General features: G+C 37.5%; 1 protein-coding gene across 3 annotated transcripts in view; it reads right to left on the reverse strand.

Moving 5' to 3' along the window:
• Positions 1 to 15,909, reverse strand: part of MYO16 (myosin XVI) — a 404,375-nt gene that overhangs the window by 155,990 nt on the left and 232,476 nt on the right. For all 3 annotated transcript variants that reach the window (XM_052773633.1, XM_052773634.1, XM_052773632.1), the window contains exons 15-16: positions 12,291 to 12,408; positions 4,927 to 5,074 (exon numbers count right to left, since the gene is read on the reverse strand). In XM_052773633.1, the coding sequence (XP_052629593.1) occupies positions 4,927 to 5,074; positions 12,291 to 12,408 (266 nt within the window). The remainder of the gene's footprint in view (positions 1 to 4,926; positions 5,075 to 12,290; positions 12,409 to 15,909) is intronic.

Genomic DNA, 15,909 nt, shown 5'->3' on the forward strand with positions numbered 1-15,909 from the left:
CACAGCTGGGCTTTATGGGGGTGCTGAAAGTTTAAATCAAAGTGAACATCTACGAGGAAAGAAGTGATCTATCAGGCTTGAATACAAGGAAAGAGCATGGAACATCACAGGACTGGAACATTCCTAAAATGTCTATTTTTCCAGTTATGTGGGACTAATTATAAAAGCAACTTTTCTCTATGAATTTACCTTGTATCATCAGACTGCCACAGCTACGTTTGTAGACAAATGGCACAGGTATGGAAAACTGTTAAGTTCTTTTCAAGATTGATATTTCTTTCTGTTGCATTTTAAGTGAGAAAATAATCTAATGATTGGAAAGAAAAATGGTATCCAAAGATAAAAGGAAAGGAAAGAAAGACAGAGGGCATGGAAACATTCAATGTCTTCCTGGCTTTATATCCACAGCAGTTAGAAAACAAAGAGGCTGCCCATAAGTATGCTGAATTGGGGAAAGTTGTGGTAACTGGCCACTCAAAGTCTTGAAAATTCTCATCTTGAGCTCTTCTGCATGAGGGAAAGGAAGAGTAGGGATCAATATGGATGATGCTAGAATTATCACCATTTTCCACACAATGTATTAGTGCTTGTTAGAAAAGATGACGACTGGAAACACACAGAAAATCAGACATAAGGCTTTGCACTTAATGCCTCTGAAGATTGTCTACTGGGATCTTTTCTATACCATTCAGTTAACCATACTGTAATTTTTAAGCCCTTTTTGAAGACCAACCTTGTAATTTAGAGTGGGGAATCATTTCCTCAGTGATCAAGCAAAGAAGTTCTCATCAGTTCAGACTTCAATGAGAAATTCAAACACTTTACTAAAATTACTACTTTATACATGAAATTAATGGAAAGTTGTGTTATTGACAGCGAAGAGGGCACCTGCGCTGAAAAACTGTGAAAGAAGATACATCAGTTCTGTGAACTGATCTACAGCTATCATTGCAGAGGAGTTTCACTGCTTTTTAAGGAGTGGGAGAAACAGCACAGGCAGAGAGCACACACTGCAGTGCATGTCATTGTTCTGTGGGAGGAAGGAAAGTTTTACACATCTGGGAACAGCAGTCTGACAATGCAACACAAAATGCACTCCCTGACCACAGTCCAGCTTCTGCATAAATGCGTATAATAACATCTTCCCCAGCTTGAAGTTGTTTAGTTCTACACATACAGCTTATTTACAAGCAGTATATTTCAACCTACAAATGCTGGGTGACATTACAAGGGAGGACTAAAAAACGTCTGTCAGAATCACCTTGCAATACTGAGAGCATTGTATCAGTTTGCCTATGCTACCAAAAGCCGTTAACCGTACAATCAATTAGGAGAACTAGCAATCTTGTTTAAACTGAAAATGGTGACATCAAGTTGAACAGCTGCCAAACCCGCCATCATTTCTGAAAACCATTTTCTAGAGTTAAGTAGCCTTAAGCTGTATTTCTAATATACATATACAAATGTAATGACATGATTTTTAATGACAGTATGTTTGAGTATCTTAGATAGACGTACTATACAAAGACGTTCTTCTATTGTTATATATACACTACAGCTTTGGAATATCAATGTTAACATGAAGCAATTGGTCCAAAATAATAAAAGTAAGTCTTTCCACTTTTTTCTGTAAGATTTTTCCCACATTTTTTCTTTGTTGTCTTTCTGATCTCTCTTTTTGTCCCCTTTTTTCACCAGAGTTGAAGACTGTTTACAAGCTGATCTATCACCATTGTCACCTCTCTTCTTTGCCCTCTTTTTCACTTTGGTTGCAAGATTCATCACTAAGGTACCACCTACTGTAACTATGAGGCTAAACTTAATGTGCTAGAAAAGCCAGTACATACTCTTATTATGAGGCTAAAATTCACATGCCAGAAAAGCAATGCTTACAGTAATGAACTCTACCTGCACACAGCAAAGAAAAAAAAAAAAAAAATCAAGAGCAAATTAAGAATAAAACTTCAAATCTCTAATCTCTCTGCATTACACATCATCATCAAGATAAAGTTCTGCAGTTCTTTTGAAACACACCAAGTTAATAGAAATCTTGGAAATTTTGGTCAGGTATCTGCTGATACAAATCAGCTTCTGAATGTAATGAACACATGGGAGTAGTTGTTGTCAATCAAAAAGCCTCAACTTGCCCTTTCAAGACTCTCTCCATTTCTGACATGCTTCCCCTGCTCAACCTTGAAAAATTGTCTTACCTTTCAGGAATTGCTTCTGTCTCTATCCATCATGATCCACATGCAGATCGGGTGGGAGACGTATTCACTCAGATCCCTCCCTACATAGATTTAGATGGCTTGCTACTTTAAGATCCTAGCTGTATATAGGTTCAATAGAAAGTAGCCAGCTATTTGTCTTCATACGATGCCCTAGCAGTCATAATGTTTGCAAGAACATACATTTAAGTTTCTGAGCTCAAGCTCCCTCTGAGGACGGCATTAAACACCACAGAATTACAACCTAACAACTCCCCCTACATATTGGGGTGAAACCCCAGCCTTACTGAAACTCTCAGTGACTCCAAAGGGGAGGGATTTCCCCTTTTAGTTATTTACATTAACTCTTAACCCAGGATTATATACTGCTTAATACATGAACTTCCTCTCACCTTTTACAGCATCAAGTCTAAAAATAACCACTACTGACAATAATATTTTGACTCTTTAAGGTACTTTTATCTAAAATGAGAATGAAAAAACAACGCTATGTCTCGTTTCTCATATAGCAATGGCTTAAGCAAACAATGAAAAAATAGGGGTATCTTGTGATCTTAACAGCCATTATTTACTAAGATTGTTCAAACTTCTACGTAAAGGTGCAATATTAAACAATGCAAAGAAAAATCATCAAAAAAACAGTTGGGCATAAAACACCTATAGTTTCAAAAGAGCTGTTACCTAATTAATTTTACTATTAGAGTCAAGATTACACTGCTTAAAGAAAACATGACAAATTCACTTACTGATGTTACCAGAATGATATGATGTCATCAAAATCTGACTAAGCCAGAAATCATGAATTTATAAGAGGCCAAATCCTGCCTTCCTGATTCATGTACGAGTTTTGATGCAGTAGAAATTCACCCTTAGTTTACCTCTATCAACCAAGAAAGATCTAGCCCACTGAACTACAACACTCAGGAGTTTAAGGTAATAAATATTTGGCCAAAACTCTCTCTCAATAACACAAGATACAATCTACTCTATGCAGCCAAAGCAAAGCTTTATTGATAAAAGCAGCTTTATGCAAATGGTCAGCTATAAATTACTTCTAAAGCTTTGGCACTGCAGTGTTCAGGCATCTATTTAGAAATACTATTTAGTTCTTTTTGGATGCTTATCAGATATCTTATCAGATAAAGCTTTGTTCATATGAATCTAATTATTCATGTTTTTGCTAAGTTCTTTCCTGTTGGAGCTTCTTGCAAAGTGACTGCAAACTGTTTCATTGTCTGAATAAACTGAGTGACTCCAAACAACTTTTGCTAAAAGAGGAATACATTAATGATTGGGAGCTCAGAATCCTTTTAGTCTTCAAAGCCTTCAAAGGATTTAAAATATAGAATTTAACTCTTCCCCTTCCCCCCTTTGAAGTGGGTCAATTTTAGTAAAGCAACTTAGCCTCAGGTTTCTTCAGAGCTACTGCATTACACTATTCTGTCTAACACCAGAAGTACTAACAGCTTAAAACATTACCAAACAACGGTAGTCTGAAAACTTGTGTTTAAGAAAAAATCAGAACCAAGTAAAGTTTTTTCTGCAAAAATTAATGTAGTATCTTTCTATTTACAGGCCCCAAATCTAGAACTACTATTTTATTCAAGTACTAGCCACAGTGGAAGACAGAAAAGTTGAGAGAAAAATCCATGGGAAAAAGGCTTAGATATTAAAAACTCAAAACACTCATTTTACATAATTTTAATTACTATTGGTCTTTTTACACTTACTCACTTTACTCATCACAAACTTAGCCAATTTAAGAGCAAATAGGCATCTCTCATTTCAGTGATACTTCTTAGGAAAGACTGAAGAAAGAAAGGCAAATGATCTAAATCAGGAATCCGTTTTCATTCCAAAAGAATGTGAATTAATAAATTTTGAGATAGTCCCAAAATCTCCTTTAAAACCAAAAACTTCCACTTATATTAAACATCTGGAGTGTATTCAGCCTTAGACACACTACATTTAGGTGTCTATATACAGCTCTTTATATTTAAGCTTTTACTATTAAAGGGGATGTAGTCAGCACAGTTTATGAAGCCACAAACATGGTACAGTTCACCCCGAAGCACACATCTACATGTAACTATATGGAGCTGAGTAAGGATTCAGTCTCCTCTGACTGCAAATGAGAGCCAAGACAACTAGCTCATGTGGAGACACACACAAAGACCTAATTTTAGGTGTTGGGTGTTGAATCCTATCCTTGGTTTCAAAGCAGTCAAAACTTTGTTTCTGTTTTTCTTAATAATATGAGGTAAAGTAAATTCAAAATGAAAACGGAAGTATCAGTTGCATATAGTGACATTTCATCAAAATCGACATATTCCATAATAAAAGTCTCATTTTAATAGAACAGCATTCCTGAAGACAAAACATTTCATGAGGGGAAAAAAAAAAAAACCCAGAACAGACCTACTCTAGTCCACAGAAAACAGAAAAATAACTAAGGAGTTTCCTTCCTTTTTCTCCTTTAAGGCAATAATCCTAATGGATATAATACTCTAATCTTGTTAAGAGAGTGTACGTGTACTCCAGAATTAAATCCTCATGAACAGGTACTCAATAATAAATAATTTTGGAGGTCATTGAAAAGTTAGGACACAAATGTTAACTATTGGAGGAAGGACCTCCACAGCCAAGAGGCACTAAAATAAGAGAAAAATTAATACTAAATATAAAGTTGTTTTCCTACCTGTGTGCAGACAAATTACTGAGGTACAGGGTGTATTTTTCTTCAGCAGACAGCCCATCCATCATCAAGTAAAAAACACGAAAATTTCTCTGGTTGAGAGGCTGCATAATGACACGAGACTTCTCCAACATGTATGTATAAATCCTAGCTGATTGAGAAACAAACAAATAAATTCATCATTATACTGATTGCTCTAAACATGTATTTTAAACCATTCACCACTGCAACAGTGAAGAATAAACAATATTTCTTATAAAATGGTCTAAGGTGAGCATTCAAAAATACTACTATTCATTCTACCATGGTTTTCTATATAAATCACATATAAAGCCCTAATTCCATTAAAATTAGTGGAACAAATGTCTTACCGTACTTACTTACTGTCTTACATTATCTTTAAAATTACTCAATTTTAAAGATAATTATGTTGATTTGTACTCTGTTTCACTTATTTGAGGAACCAGCTGTTGTATTTGGCAAGACTTTCTAAGAGACAAGTTATCAGTCATCTCACCGAAGTGTAGCCGTCTGAGCATTGGCATCTATTCTAAGCTTCTTCTCAATGGAAAGAGAAAGATGCAAGACAGATTCAAGACATCTTGGAAAAAACGCCCTTGGAACCATTTCCTCTTTCTTTGCTGGTAACCAAGAACACTCAGAATAATAGTTTAGATGAACCACCTAACTTCCAGATGGCTACAAACAGACAAATCCTCTGCAAAACCAGTCATCGACAAGCTCACTAACCTGTGCCTGGAGAAACACGGTCAACTCAGAAGGGCTACAATGAGCTGGCCAAACAAGAAGCCATGTGAATCAGCACATCTGGGAAGAAGGTGAAGGAGGATGAACCTGACCACGATTTGCCTACAGAAATGCTGATTATAGGATCATACGTAACCTCAGGCCCACTAAGGTTCTGAAAGAGGCAGAGCACAGAAGCAAAGGAAATACTAGACTCTCAGGTCCATTTACCTGCCTCGCCAGATTACAGGCATTTTAGAGGTATATGTGAAGAGACAGACGGATATTCACCCTGTTGGGCAGGTTACTCTTCAGCACACCACTGAGTGTATACCACCATGCAGTTCCAGATGCAGCAGGCTAAAGAGAACAAGGGAATGCCTAACAGTAGCTAGAGGTCAGGGCCCTCCCTGTGAGCTGATTCCAGTTCCCACTTACACCACTGTTTGTATACTTTATCTCATCATTGCTCAGATACTAGCCACGGTGCAAAGACCAGAAGCATGTCCCTTCGCACACAACTGAGCACCCCCACGGCTAGGATGCAGTACATTCTCTTGCAGCTTTATGCTTTTCAATCTCTGCAATATGGCAGAGCTTTCACAGGGTCTTAGAGAGCATCCTTACCCTGGAAAAGACTGTTGAGTTTAGAGGATAAAGCGCGCTTCTCAGCAATGGGCGAGCTGTGTTTTTGAAACCCTGTAAGCAGAGGATATTAAACCATAGCTTCCCATTGTCTGGATGACAACCAACTCATCTTAGACTCCTTCCTTTATGAACTAGTTCTTGAACATTCAGTGATAAAAAATACTGGTACATGCATCCTGTAGCACAGTAAGTATGTTCTCTAAACACATACCATTTTTGAGACAATCATGGTTTTTCAGAATTTTTTTTGGTTTTACTTTTTTGAAGCAAGCTGGGATTAGGCATAAAATAGCACTGAGTTATTTGGTGCAGTCAAAACTGTTGCATTTCTAGGCATATGCAGAAGCACAACTTCAGATGCCTAAGAGACGTGAAGTTTGAAGGCATAGTGGGAGTTTAAAGACTTCTGAAGTCGGGGATAGTTGAAACAGAATTTTCAGAACCAGTTTCGGACTCAAAGATATCGCCCAATGCAATACTGAGCAAAGTTATGCAGATTAGATCTTGCACGTGAGAGTGTGCATCAGAAGCACAGTAGTTGCATTAGCCTAATGGCTAGGCTAGAAGTCAGAATGTCATGCTCCTGCCACCATACAGCTGCTAATATCCACAGTAGCTCATTCAGTGCTAGCTTGGTTATTGCTATACCATCTGTATTTGGTAATTATATTTTAATTTTCACCTAAGTATCTTCCTATCTTTTGGAGAGCTCTAAATTCCTGTCTATACTGTTAAATTAAACACAGCAAACTTGAAGTTACTTGAAGCTGTGTGTATGTGGGAATGCAGCCTGTGAGAACATGGTTGAAAGACAGTGTACAGTGGAGGGAAACAAAATCGGTGAATCTTGAACATATCGTTCTGAGAAAGGTCTCAGCAGTTAAATGCTGTCCCTGAACTAAGTGTAACTATGCATGGTCTCAGCAAGTGCTACTCTGCACAGGCCAAACCATCCCAGACACATCCCAGTTAAGCAGTACGGAAGGTCAGTGGTACACAACCCAGGGGCATCTTCCACCCTTTCTTTTATTTAACAGAACAGGCATGGCCTGACACATGTGCTGGCAACCAAAACCATGCCTGGGATTCTAGCTCCAGAAGAGACAGCAGGACTGACAGAGAAGAGTTGTATGGCTGACTTACCAAACCAAGGAGACATGATCTAGCCCATTTGTTCATCCTACAAAAAAGCAGAAGTGAACTCCTGCTATTATGGAACCTATACTATGAGAAATTGTGTCTCAGCCATCTAGCCCTCTGTTGCTATGCTATGGAAAAAAGAACTGTGCTGGAAGGGCACACTTGGGAAGTCATTAAGCTAGCAGCAGGATATGTTTCTGGCTCCAGTAATTTTGCAGCACACTACAAATTGAAGCAATGCAATCTTAAGCTATCGTGGCAGGACTGGCCCAGACACACTTTCATCAGAATCAATCATTACCTGGCTGCCATTCCTACAGGGTAAAATAGAACAGATGAACCTGAAGGATGATTTCCATCTTCTATTGTGCTTGTAACTTACTTCTCAGTAAAACTAACCCTACCACCAATTAATTTGAAAAGAGGCCATTACTAATCTTTAATCACTTTTTTGTGTGCAATGATCTTCACTAAGGCTTTCATAACTACCACTTAGGTGTTTTTAACATTCATTGATTAATAAAAGCAAGAAAAATGTTACTGGAGGTCATCTATCTGATTAATTAATACATTTAACTTCAACAACAGGCAACACCACTTATTTAGATGACACAAATTAATTCAGCCCTTTTCAGGTACTTCAAGTCACCCACTTTAATAAGGCTAAACACAGTTCATCTCAGTTAGCATCTCCAGCAATGGGAAGAGCTGTTAAGAAAAGTTGAGCTTCTGATCAGCAAGAATCAAACAGAGCACCATCTTAATGGACCTACAGGAAGAAAACTATTAGGGCAATACGCTTTTCTACAAAGTGAAATGGTATGTTCGTTAACCGATGTGTGAAATAAAAAGGAAAAATAATAGAGTTCCAGAGCAAAGTCTGCCATTTTTGTGCAATGTTAACTGTGCTTTCAGGTACAAGGAAATTTGTACTTCCTTTAATAGATCACTCCATCTACAGAGCAGCTACAAAGTCAGCAAGTGGACTCCGTAAAGTGTGGCCAGTGAAATCTTTCTTCCAGCTATGCATTCTTTGAAACTACATTGCTCTTTCTCAAAAACCATGCTGTCCTAAACACAGCTATTGCTAAAGACAAAATAACACTTGAAAGTTCAGAGCTGAAACACAGTACAAAAACATCGGAGAGCTTAGCTGGCTGCAGTCTTTCTTGTACCAAAAAAGGAAATTCATGTCTGAAACTTTTTAATTGATAAAAAAATGTTTGTAACACACGGGGGAACATGCATTCTGCTTCTTTTTACAAATCAAATTAGATCCTTCCATTTCAGTGCAACTTAAAAAAAAAAAAATCAGGCCTTGCTTTTCAAAAAGTGAAGACTGAGAAAAGCAAGGCCTGAAAAGCAAGGCAGGAAAATCTGGAGAGTAAGTTTGTCAGGCTTGATTTTCTCTTCCTAAGCTTCTCTTCTAGTAATTTGAGGAAACTTGACAGAAGCCTTACCTTTCATCTTAGGAATAATGTCAACTTACCTGAAAGACCATTTACTCTCTCCCCTTTTCCAAGTAAAAATAAAATGCAGTAATTTTACTTCTGTAAATAAATAAATATTCAGTCTTTTACTACTATGCAGTGGGTATGAATCATCACCTATGAATGATTATGATTTTTTGGCAGAATATCAGTCTTTGAGTTCTGTTAGATATGAATTTATTTTAGAAACTTAATGAAATCACTGACCTGTAGTTTATTCTGTATTTGTTCTGATGTAAGACTTTTTACTACTTCCCACTGCTTTATCTTATCCAGTCACAAAGAACTGGGTTAATCTGGGTTATACCTTCTCCACTTGTTTCACTGGACTAAAGCAATGGAAGATACCTGACCACAAAGCCACTTGTCACAGAAAACCTCCCATTTGAACCCAACATAGCAGCACACCTCATCAGAAACAAGTCAGAGAAGATACATAAAACCTCTACAGGTATCTGTACTGGCTTTGAGTAGAACCACAAGCAAGAGCTCCATCCTTGTTTTCAAAACTTCATGGCAAAGATCCAGTTTATGAGAAAGACCAAATCAAACCTGTAGATGAAAATTATGGTGAGCGTTCCTGTTATTTAGGTATATTGGACTTTCTGCTGTAAGAATAAACCTTAGGTGACAAAAGTCAGACCATTTCCAGGGTCTAGGCATAAAAGAACTTCAGCATGAACAAAAAGCCGTCACAAACTTCACCGATGTCCACTCAAAATGCAAGGAATGCTACCTTGAGCTTGCCCTCTGTAATAAAAATGTACACAGGTACTTTGCATGCCACTTCCATAGTAAATTGTTCTGGAACTCCATCCTTAAGATCCGTCTGTTAAGGAGTTTAAACAACCTAAACCCTTTGATAGAGGCGGTCTAGTGTCACTTGGATTTTCATTTTGCAAACCAGACATATTTAGCCCAGTTTGTCTCAATGAGTTATGAAGTCATGTCTCAGCAGAATCAGGTGCTCTGCATATTTACATTTTTCATTCATGTTTAAACAGTGCAAGGCAGTAAATACTGCAGCAAATGACCTTGCAAATAGATACAGGGAATCCCTGGGTGGGATTTAAACCAGCCAAAGACAACATGCCTGATTATTTTCTCATTTATGGTGGTGTAAACCTGGGACAATTTCACTCAGAAGTGATGCTTAGCAGTGGCCTAGGAAAGGCAACATCTACAATGCAAATCAAACAGCATCAACAACTGCAACTTACAAAAATACAAACCCCACTTTTTTAGTGCTGTACTGGAGCTTCTCTCTTGATTGTGAATTACGGAACTTTTGGCTACCTTAGATTTGGTAAGAGTAATTGATTCAATTCCTAAATATTTGGGGAATAGTAGGGCAGGTACTTTGTTTATATTTGTTAATGGACTTGACTATCCCTAGATTTTCTCATTTAATGCCTATGGCTTGAAAGTGATAAAAACACAGCATTAGTGTAACAGAAAACTGTCACGACAGCCTGGTTAACTGATTCCACATTTATATAATTCACAGACAAGGGTTGTGAATTAAACTGGCAAGTCTGAGTAAAGCAGCTAGAAAACCTCAGTCCTTGCAATCTCAAGCCAGGCATCTGAAAATTGTGGGAACACATGGCCTTGAGGCTTCCGTTCCTCATCTGAGGAACTGAATGACACAACCTTAGGTCTGAAGTACTGTGAAAATGAAGTAATTTATGTTTCTGAAATGCTCATACAGTGAAAAATGTTGATGAACAACATAGAAAATTCACAGAAAAACTAGCATTCTGTTTTTAGAGCAGAAGAAAATGGCACAAGCCACACATGAATCGGTGAAGGGAAAACAAACTGTTTAGTAGCAGATCACTGAAGAAATACAGTCCATTCTCTCTGCACTGAATGAAGCTGGGGAGGGGTTGAAAAACAGCAGTATTAAATTTGTATGCACAAGGCAACTCAAGAGTATCTCAGACAACTTCAGTTCTGGCATTTCCTAATGTTCATATGCTTGACTTTTCAAAATTAGGATCCTTTTCATCTGTTTGCGTTTGTGTTCTGTGTGTGTAACAAAAAGAGAAGGAGTGTGTGCAATGTAATTGTGGTATACTCAAATTAAATATATACAAAGGATTTATAAGATGTTAGTTTTAGGGATTGAACTTTATTTTTACAAGCCCAATTCAGATGCTATTTAGTCCATTCTAATGTTTATATCACTTTCTTTATAATCCTCCCGCAATAGCTCATAAATGGAAAAAAAAAAACCCACCACACTTTTTAGTTTTATATTTTCTTTACAAACATCCTGTATATCTATTGTAAAACAAATCAGAAAAAAATGACAGTAATTTCCCATGCAGTGACATTTTCACCGAAGAAACTATTGTATTTGCTAGGGTACAGTGAACTCTCACAAGAAAATGAACTGTAATTCCCACTATGAAGTATTTCCAAAGGATATTTTTAGGAAACTCTTCCAAAAGCGTAAACATATTTAAATCGATAAAAAATGAGTCGTTTTGGAAACGTTTATCCAATGGAATCTAATTTACTTGGATCAAAAGTGTGTCTCATCACACAGCTTTTCTGTCCAGGAAGATCAGTGCAAGTAGGAAACTGTCTGTGTAGTTATTTCTGCACACACCTCTCGCTTTAGCACAGAGTAACTTACGATGACCTATGCAGACCAGAAATGAAACCTCTCCCTGACTGCCTCTGAAGATCAGAGTTTTCAGAATCCAAGTGAAGTTTTGCCCAATATTCATATTTTTCCACTAATGAATGCTTAGTGTGGATTAGCAGACTCCCACTTACTCTGAAATCAGGCACAAATTCCACACTATCTTACCTCTAATGAGAATAAACATCAGTATGGTTCCTAGTTCCCTTAGAAGAAGCTCAAAGCTGTAATAAATTACTTCTAATTTCAGTATTACAGAGGATACTTGTATTTTGTTTGCCCTAAACACATGAGTTTATCACTTAAGGGATACTTAAAATACCCAATACAAGATAGAAATGCAAAAATTAATCTGTCACTTTTATTTCACAGTAAAGCAATACACAGCTGTCACAGTTTGTTAATTTCGGGCATAAAGGGAAATGTGGTTTCCTAGGAAGAGGCATCAGTGGTGTTAATTCTTTTTCTTGTCTTTCTCTGCCACCTCGTGGTTGCACAGAATGGGGCTCTCCCTCTTAACACTACCCTTTACAAGCTACGAATTCACATGCTATTAAACATGTTCCTCTGACACTCCCTAAAACACCTTTGCCTCTTTCATGTACTCTAACTCTGTGTATGGCACACTGGGATCCCTGATCTACTAGTCTGTGGGCGATATCAAAACAAACATATTAAATGATACTTACCTGCAATTAACATTTTTTTCTTCTCACAAAACTGTAGCTCAAAATATTTTATAAAACAGCTGGAAAAATCATTCAAGGGTGTCTTAGCATGTCCAAAAGCCTCCAAGATACAGTTTACCTGCAACACAATGATAAAGAAGTAGTAAGAGAGGAAATAAACAGGAAGATATTTCAATAAACATCAGTGAGGTTGGTTTGTGATCAGTAACTGCGGGGGCAAGACCATTTTTCAGCTTGGAATTTAACAAATTCCTTGAAAGTTTTTTTCTAAATAGAAATTAAAGTAAGATAGCTCAAAAAAAAAAAAAAAAAAAGCGCTGCCAGAATAGTGGAAGTTGTAAATGGAAGGGGAAAGACAATGGCTCACATGCAAGCTGTGTCCTTGCCGGTAGTTTGGATACAAGTGACCGCAGTCATATGCCCAGAGCTGGCATGCTTAGCAAAAACATTAGGATCTTTGAAGGCAGCTTTGCTTGTAAAGTTACAGTCAGTCGGTACTAATAACCAACCAAAGGAATTTACAAGCTTTACATGATGCCAGAAATGGCATAAATTATGGATTTCAAATAGAATTACTTCAGCATTATACTAGTGGAAAAACTGAGGAAAAAAACAGATTCAGACTTTCTTTATGGCATCTCTCACTAATGCATTTCCATGTTACATCTTCATGGTCACAGCAGGTTTTTTTAAAACAGCATTTAAAAAGAAAGCATTACATATGCCATCTTTATTCCATGTTTTCTCTGTATTTAGCTTTTTTATGTCTTATTAGTTTCTTATACCCCTTACACCCTGAAGTATTCCCTTTAGCACTTTCCTCTCTTGCATCCTAAGAAATTCATTGCAATGTGGCCCAAATACACTGTTGTTCTGATGTAACAGTGTTTTGCTGAAGCTGGATGACATAGCTGGGGAGAGAAGAGGGCTGTGGAGTGGCACAGATAACATGTGGTTCCAATCATAAAGACAAAAGCTCTGAAAATCAGACCTTTCAGAATTATTAATTAAATCATCCATTTGTGCAGTAGGTGGCAGCAGAAAACTAGTCAGCCTAGTTTTGGTTCCACTCCAGCATTATTTAGGATTTATTTGCTCATTAGGCTAATTCAGCACTTGGTTTAACCCATGCTGCTTTATTAACTTTAATGGTGCTATGCATCACTGCAGCAGGAACGAATCCAGGCTATCGTGTTCATTAAAGCACTTTATAAAGCAACTAAACCAGAACCTCTACCTGATTCCCCATGGGTGGCATTTACTACATCTACCTTTGCTGTCTGAAGTCAGGTGTCCCAGCTAAGCTAGTTACAAGGGATCTTTCTATAACCAAAAGGCAACCCATTTTTCTTAATATGTGATGATTCTCTTCCACCTGCATTGACTAAGATGCATTGACACATATGGCTACATCTATGCTATTAAACTAAATAAGACCAGGAGCAGGACTCTCTACCCTCAATGGCAAGTGGCACAATAAGGTTCACATTCAGACATCTAACACCTCTTCTTTTGCACAACAGGGTGGACATGCTGTTGTGAATGGTCCCTGGCACATGCTGTCCTCTAAACTGTGGCCACAGGACCTGTTGGGGATTTAAACTGTGTCAGGGAGCAGTGTAACAACTGCATGTTAGGGACTGTTGTTCAGTTTACTACACAGATGTAGAGTAGGTTAAACTAGTCTACAGAGTCAACTAATTTTTAGATGGAGAAAATTAGGCCTGGTCAACCCCCTCCCACACTGATTCCTCCTCTTAACTGAGGACAACATCTTACTTCATTTGCACTGGCTCGTGACTGTTGTCCCTAGGAATTTTCCTGTGGTCAGGAGATAAACTGCAGCAGAGACAATACTACTTCCCACACCTCCCGATTCCCACTGCTGCCATATTTATATCCAAAGCACACAGTTTTCAGTTGCTTATTCACAAAGTTACTTATTTACTTAATTCTTCTACTCACTACTTAATCTGAACTTTAGGAAAGAAAAGGACTTGGAGGATCTGAACTGAATTTTGCAGTTCTACTTGAGTAACATCTATGGCCTCATCAGTTCAAAACTGTAAGTAAACCTGTGTAGGTAGTAAATGAAAAAAATACACAGTAGAAATAGACACCAGTTGTAGATCTGGCTCCTGGGTTTAAAAATAAAGTGTACTGTTCCTACATAATGGTATTATTGCAACACTAGACTTTAAAATTTAAATCAAAAAAGTGAAAAAATAACAAGGATATTCTTAACATTGTCACGTGAAACCAAGATTAAATGTGTCAGTTTAGAAACATCAACAATGAATCAGACAACACTGTGAAAAACACTTTAACATGGCAATTGTATGACTACATGAAGTAAAGCAAAGCTACAGCTTATTCGGTTATAGTGTTTTCAGTGTCATCACGCTTTTTTAATGTCTTCAAAAAACACAAATGCAACACTGTTTTCTAAAATCCACAGGACTTTTATTACCTTATCAGCTGGAATGTGCAAAAAATGAACCAGTCTACCTGTAGCCTTTTCCACATCCCAATAATCCTGATTTGTAGGTTGTCTGTTAGTGTCAGCTGTACTTCTGACACTATTTTATCATCTTTCTGGACTGAATCATGCATAATTCAGGAAGCAAGCAATGTGTTTTCAATGATGCATGTGATGCTATTAAAAAACCCCACAACGAATGATTCTAGAGTTCTGCTGAATATCATGCACATGGCAGGTGAAAGCTAAAAAAAAAAGTATCTCAGGTTGACTGTAAGTGCTGTAGAGGAAGGTCACCAGAGGGGGTTGAAGAGTCTAAATGTATTTTTTTTTTAAGTACGAAACTCAGAACTGAGCTATGATAATGCAGACTGTGCTAAAACATTCTGTGTAAATCTATCTCTGAGCTGGGATCTCAGTTGAGAAGTTTTATCAGGAAAGGCAATTTTTTAAAAGAATGTGAATTGGCAATCTAGGGTTCAGCATAATTTAAAAGGTCAGTATGAACCTTTCTAGTAGTGTACAGCTGTAACAGTGAAATTTGCAATGTTCAGTCAAACAAAAACTTACATTTACAATGTACTAGCAAGGAGAGAAATTCATCTGATATGTGAAGCAGGTTCTCATGATTTCATGATATGCACTAAGCACAATTTGGTTCTGCTGTGGGAATTAAATATGACTGAGCAAATATTCAGAACTCTTGCCTATTTCATAAACATATTTAGTATACAGACACTGGGCCATATAAATTTGTTCAGTCCTTGCGGTTTTCCTGCAACTTTCCAGTATCTGTCTTACATACTACTACTTCGGTTGCCTCAGCACTTCCTATACTGTCCAGAGAAGCATCACCACAACCATACAGATAAATTTATTTACTTACTGAAGACAGTTAGTACATATTTAGGAGACAGTACCTTATCACACAAACGTTCCTATTCACTGAAACACTGCTTTCCAAAGTCACCAAAACATACAGATACAAAACTGGCCTCCACTTTTCAGATTCCTCTCATCACATCAATGTGAGCTTAATCCTGTTCCCAGTCAGGTCAATTCAGGGAAAGAAACCTCCTTTGACTTCAACGGTGAAAACAGACCCTTTATGAACTTCTGCATAGCAGATGCCTTCTGCCT

Source organism: Harpia harpyja, chromosome 22 (assembly GCF_026419915.1).
Source record: "Harpia harpyja isolate bHarHar1 chromosome 22, bHarHar1 primary haplotype, whole genome shotgun sequence".
Classification (NCBI taxonomy): Eukaryota; Metazoa; Chordata; class Aves; order Accipitriformes; family Accipitridae; genus Harpia; species Harpia harpyja.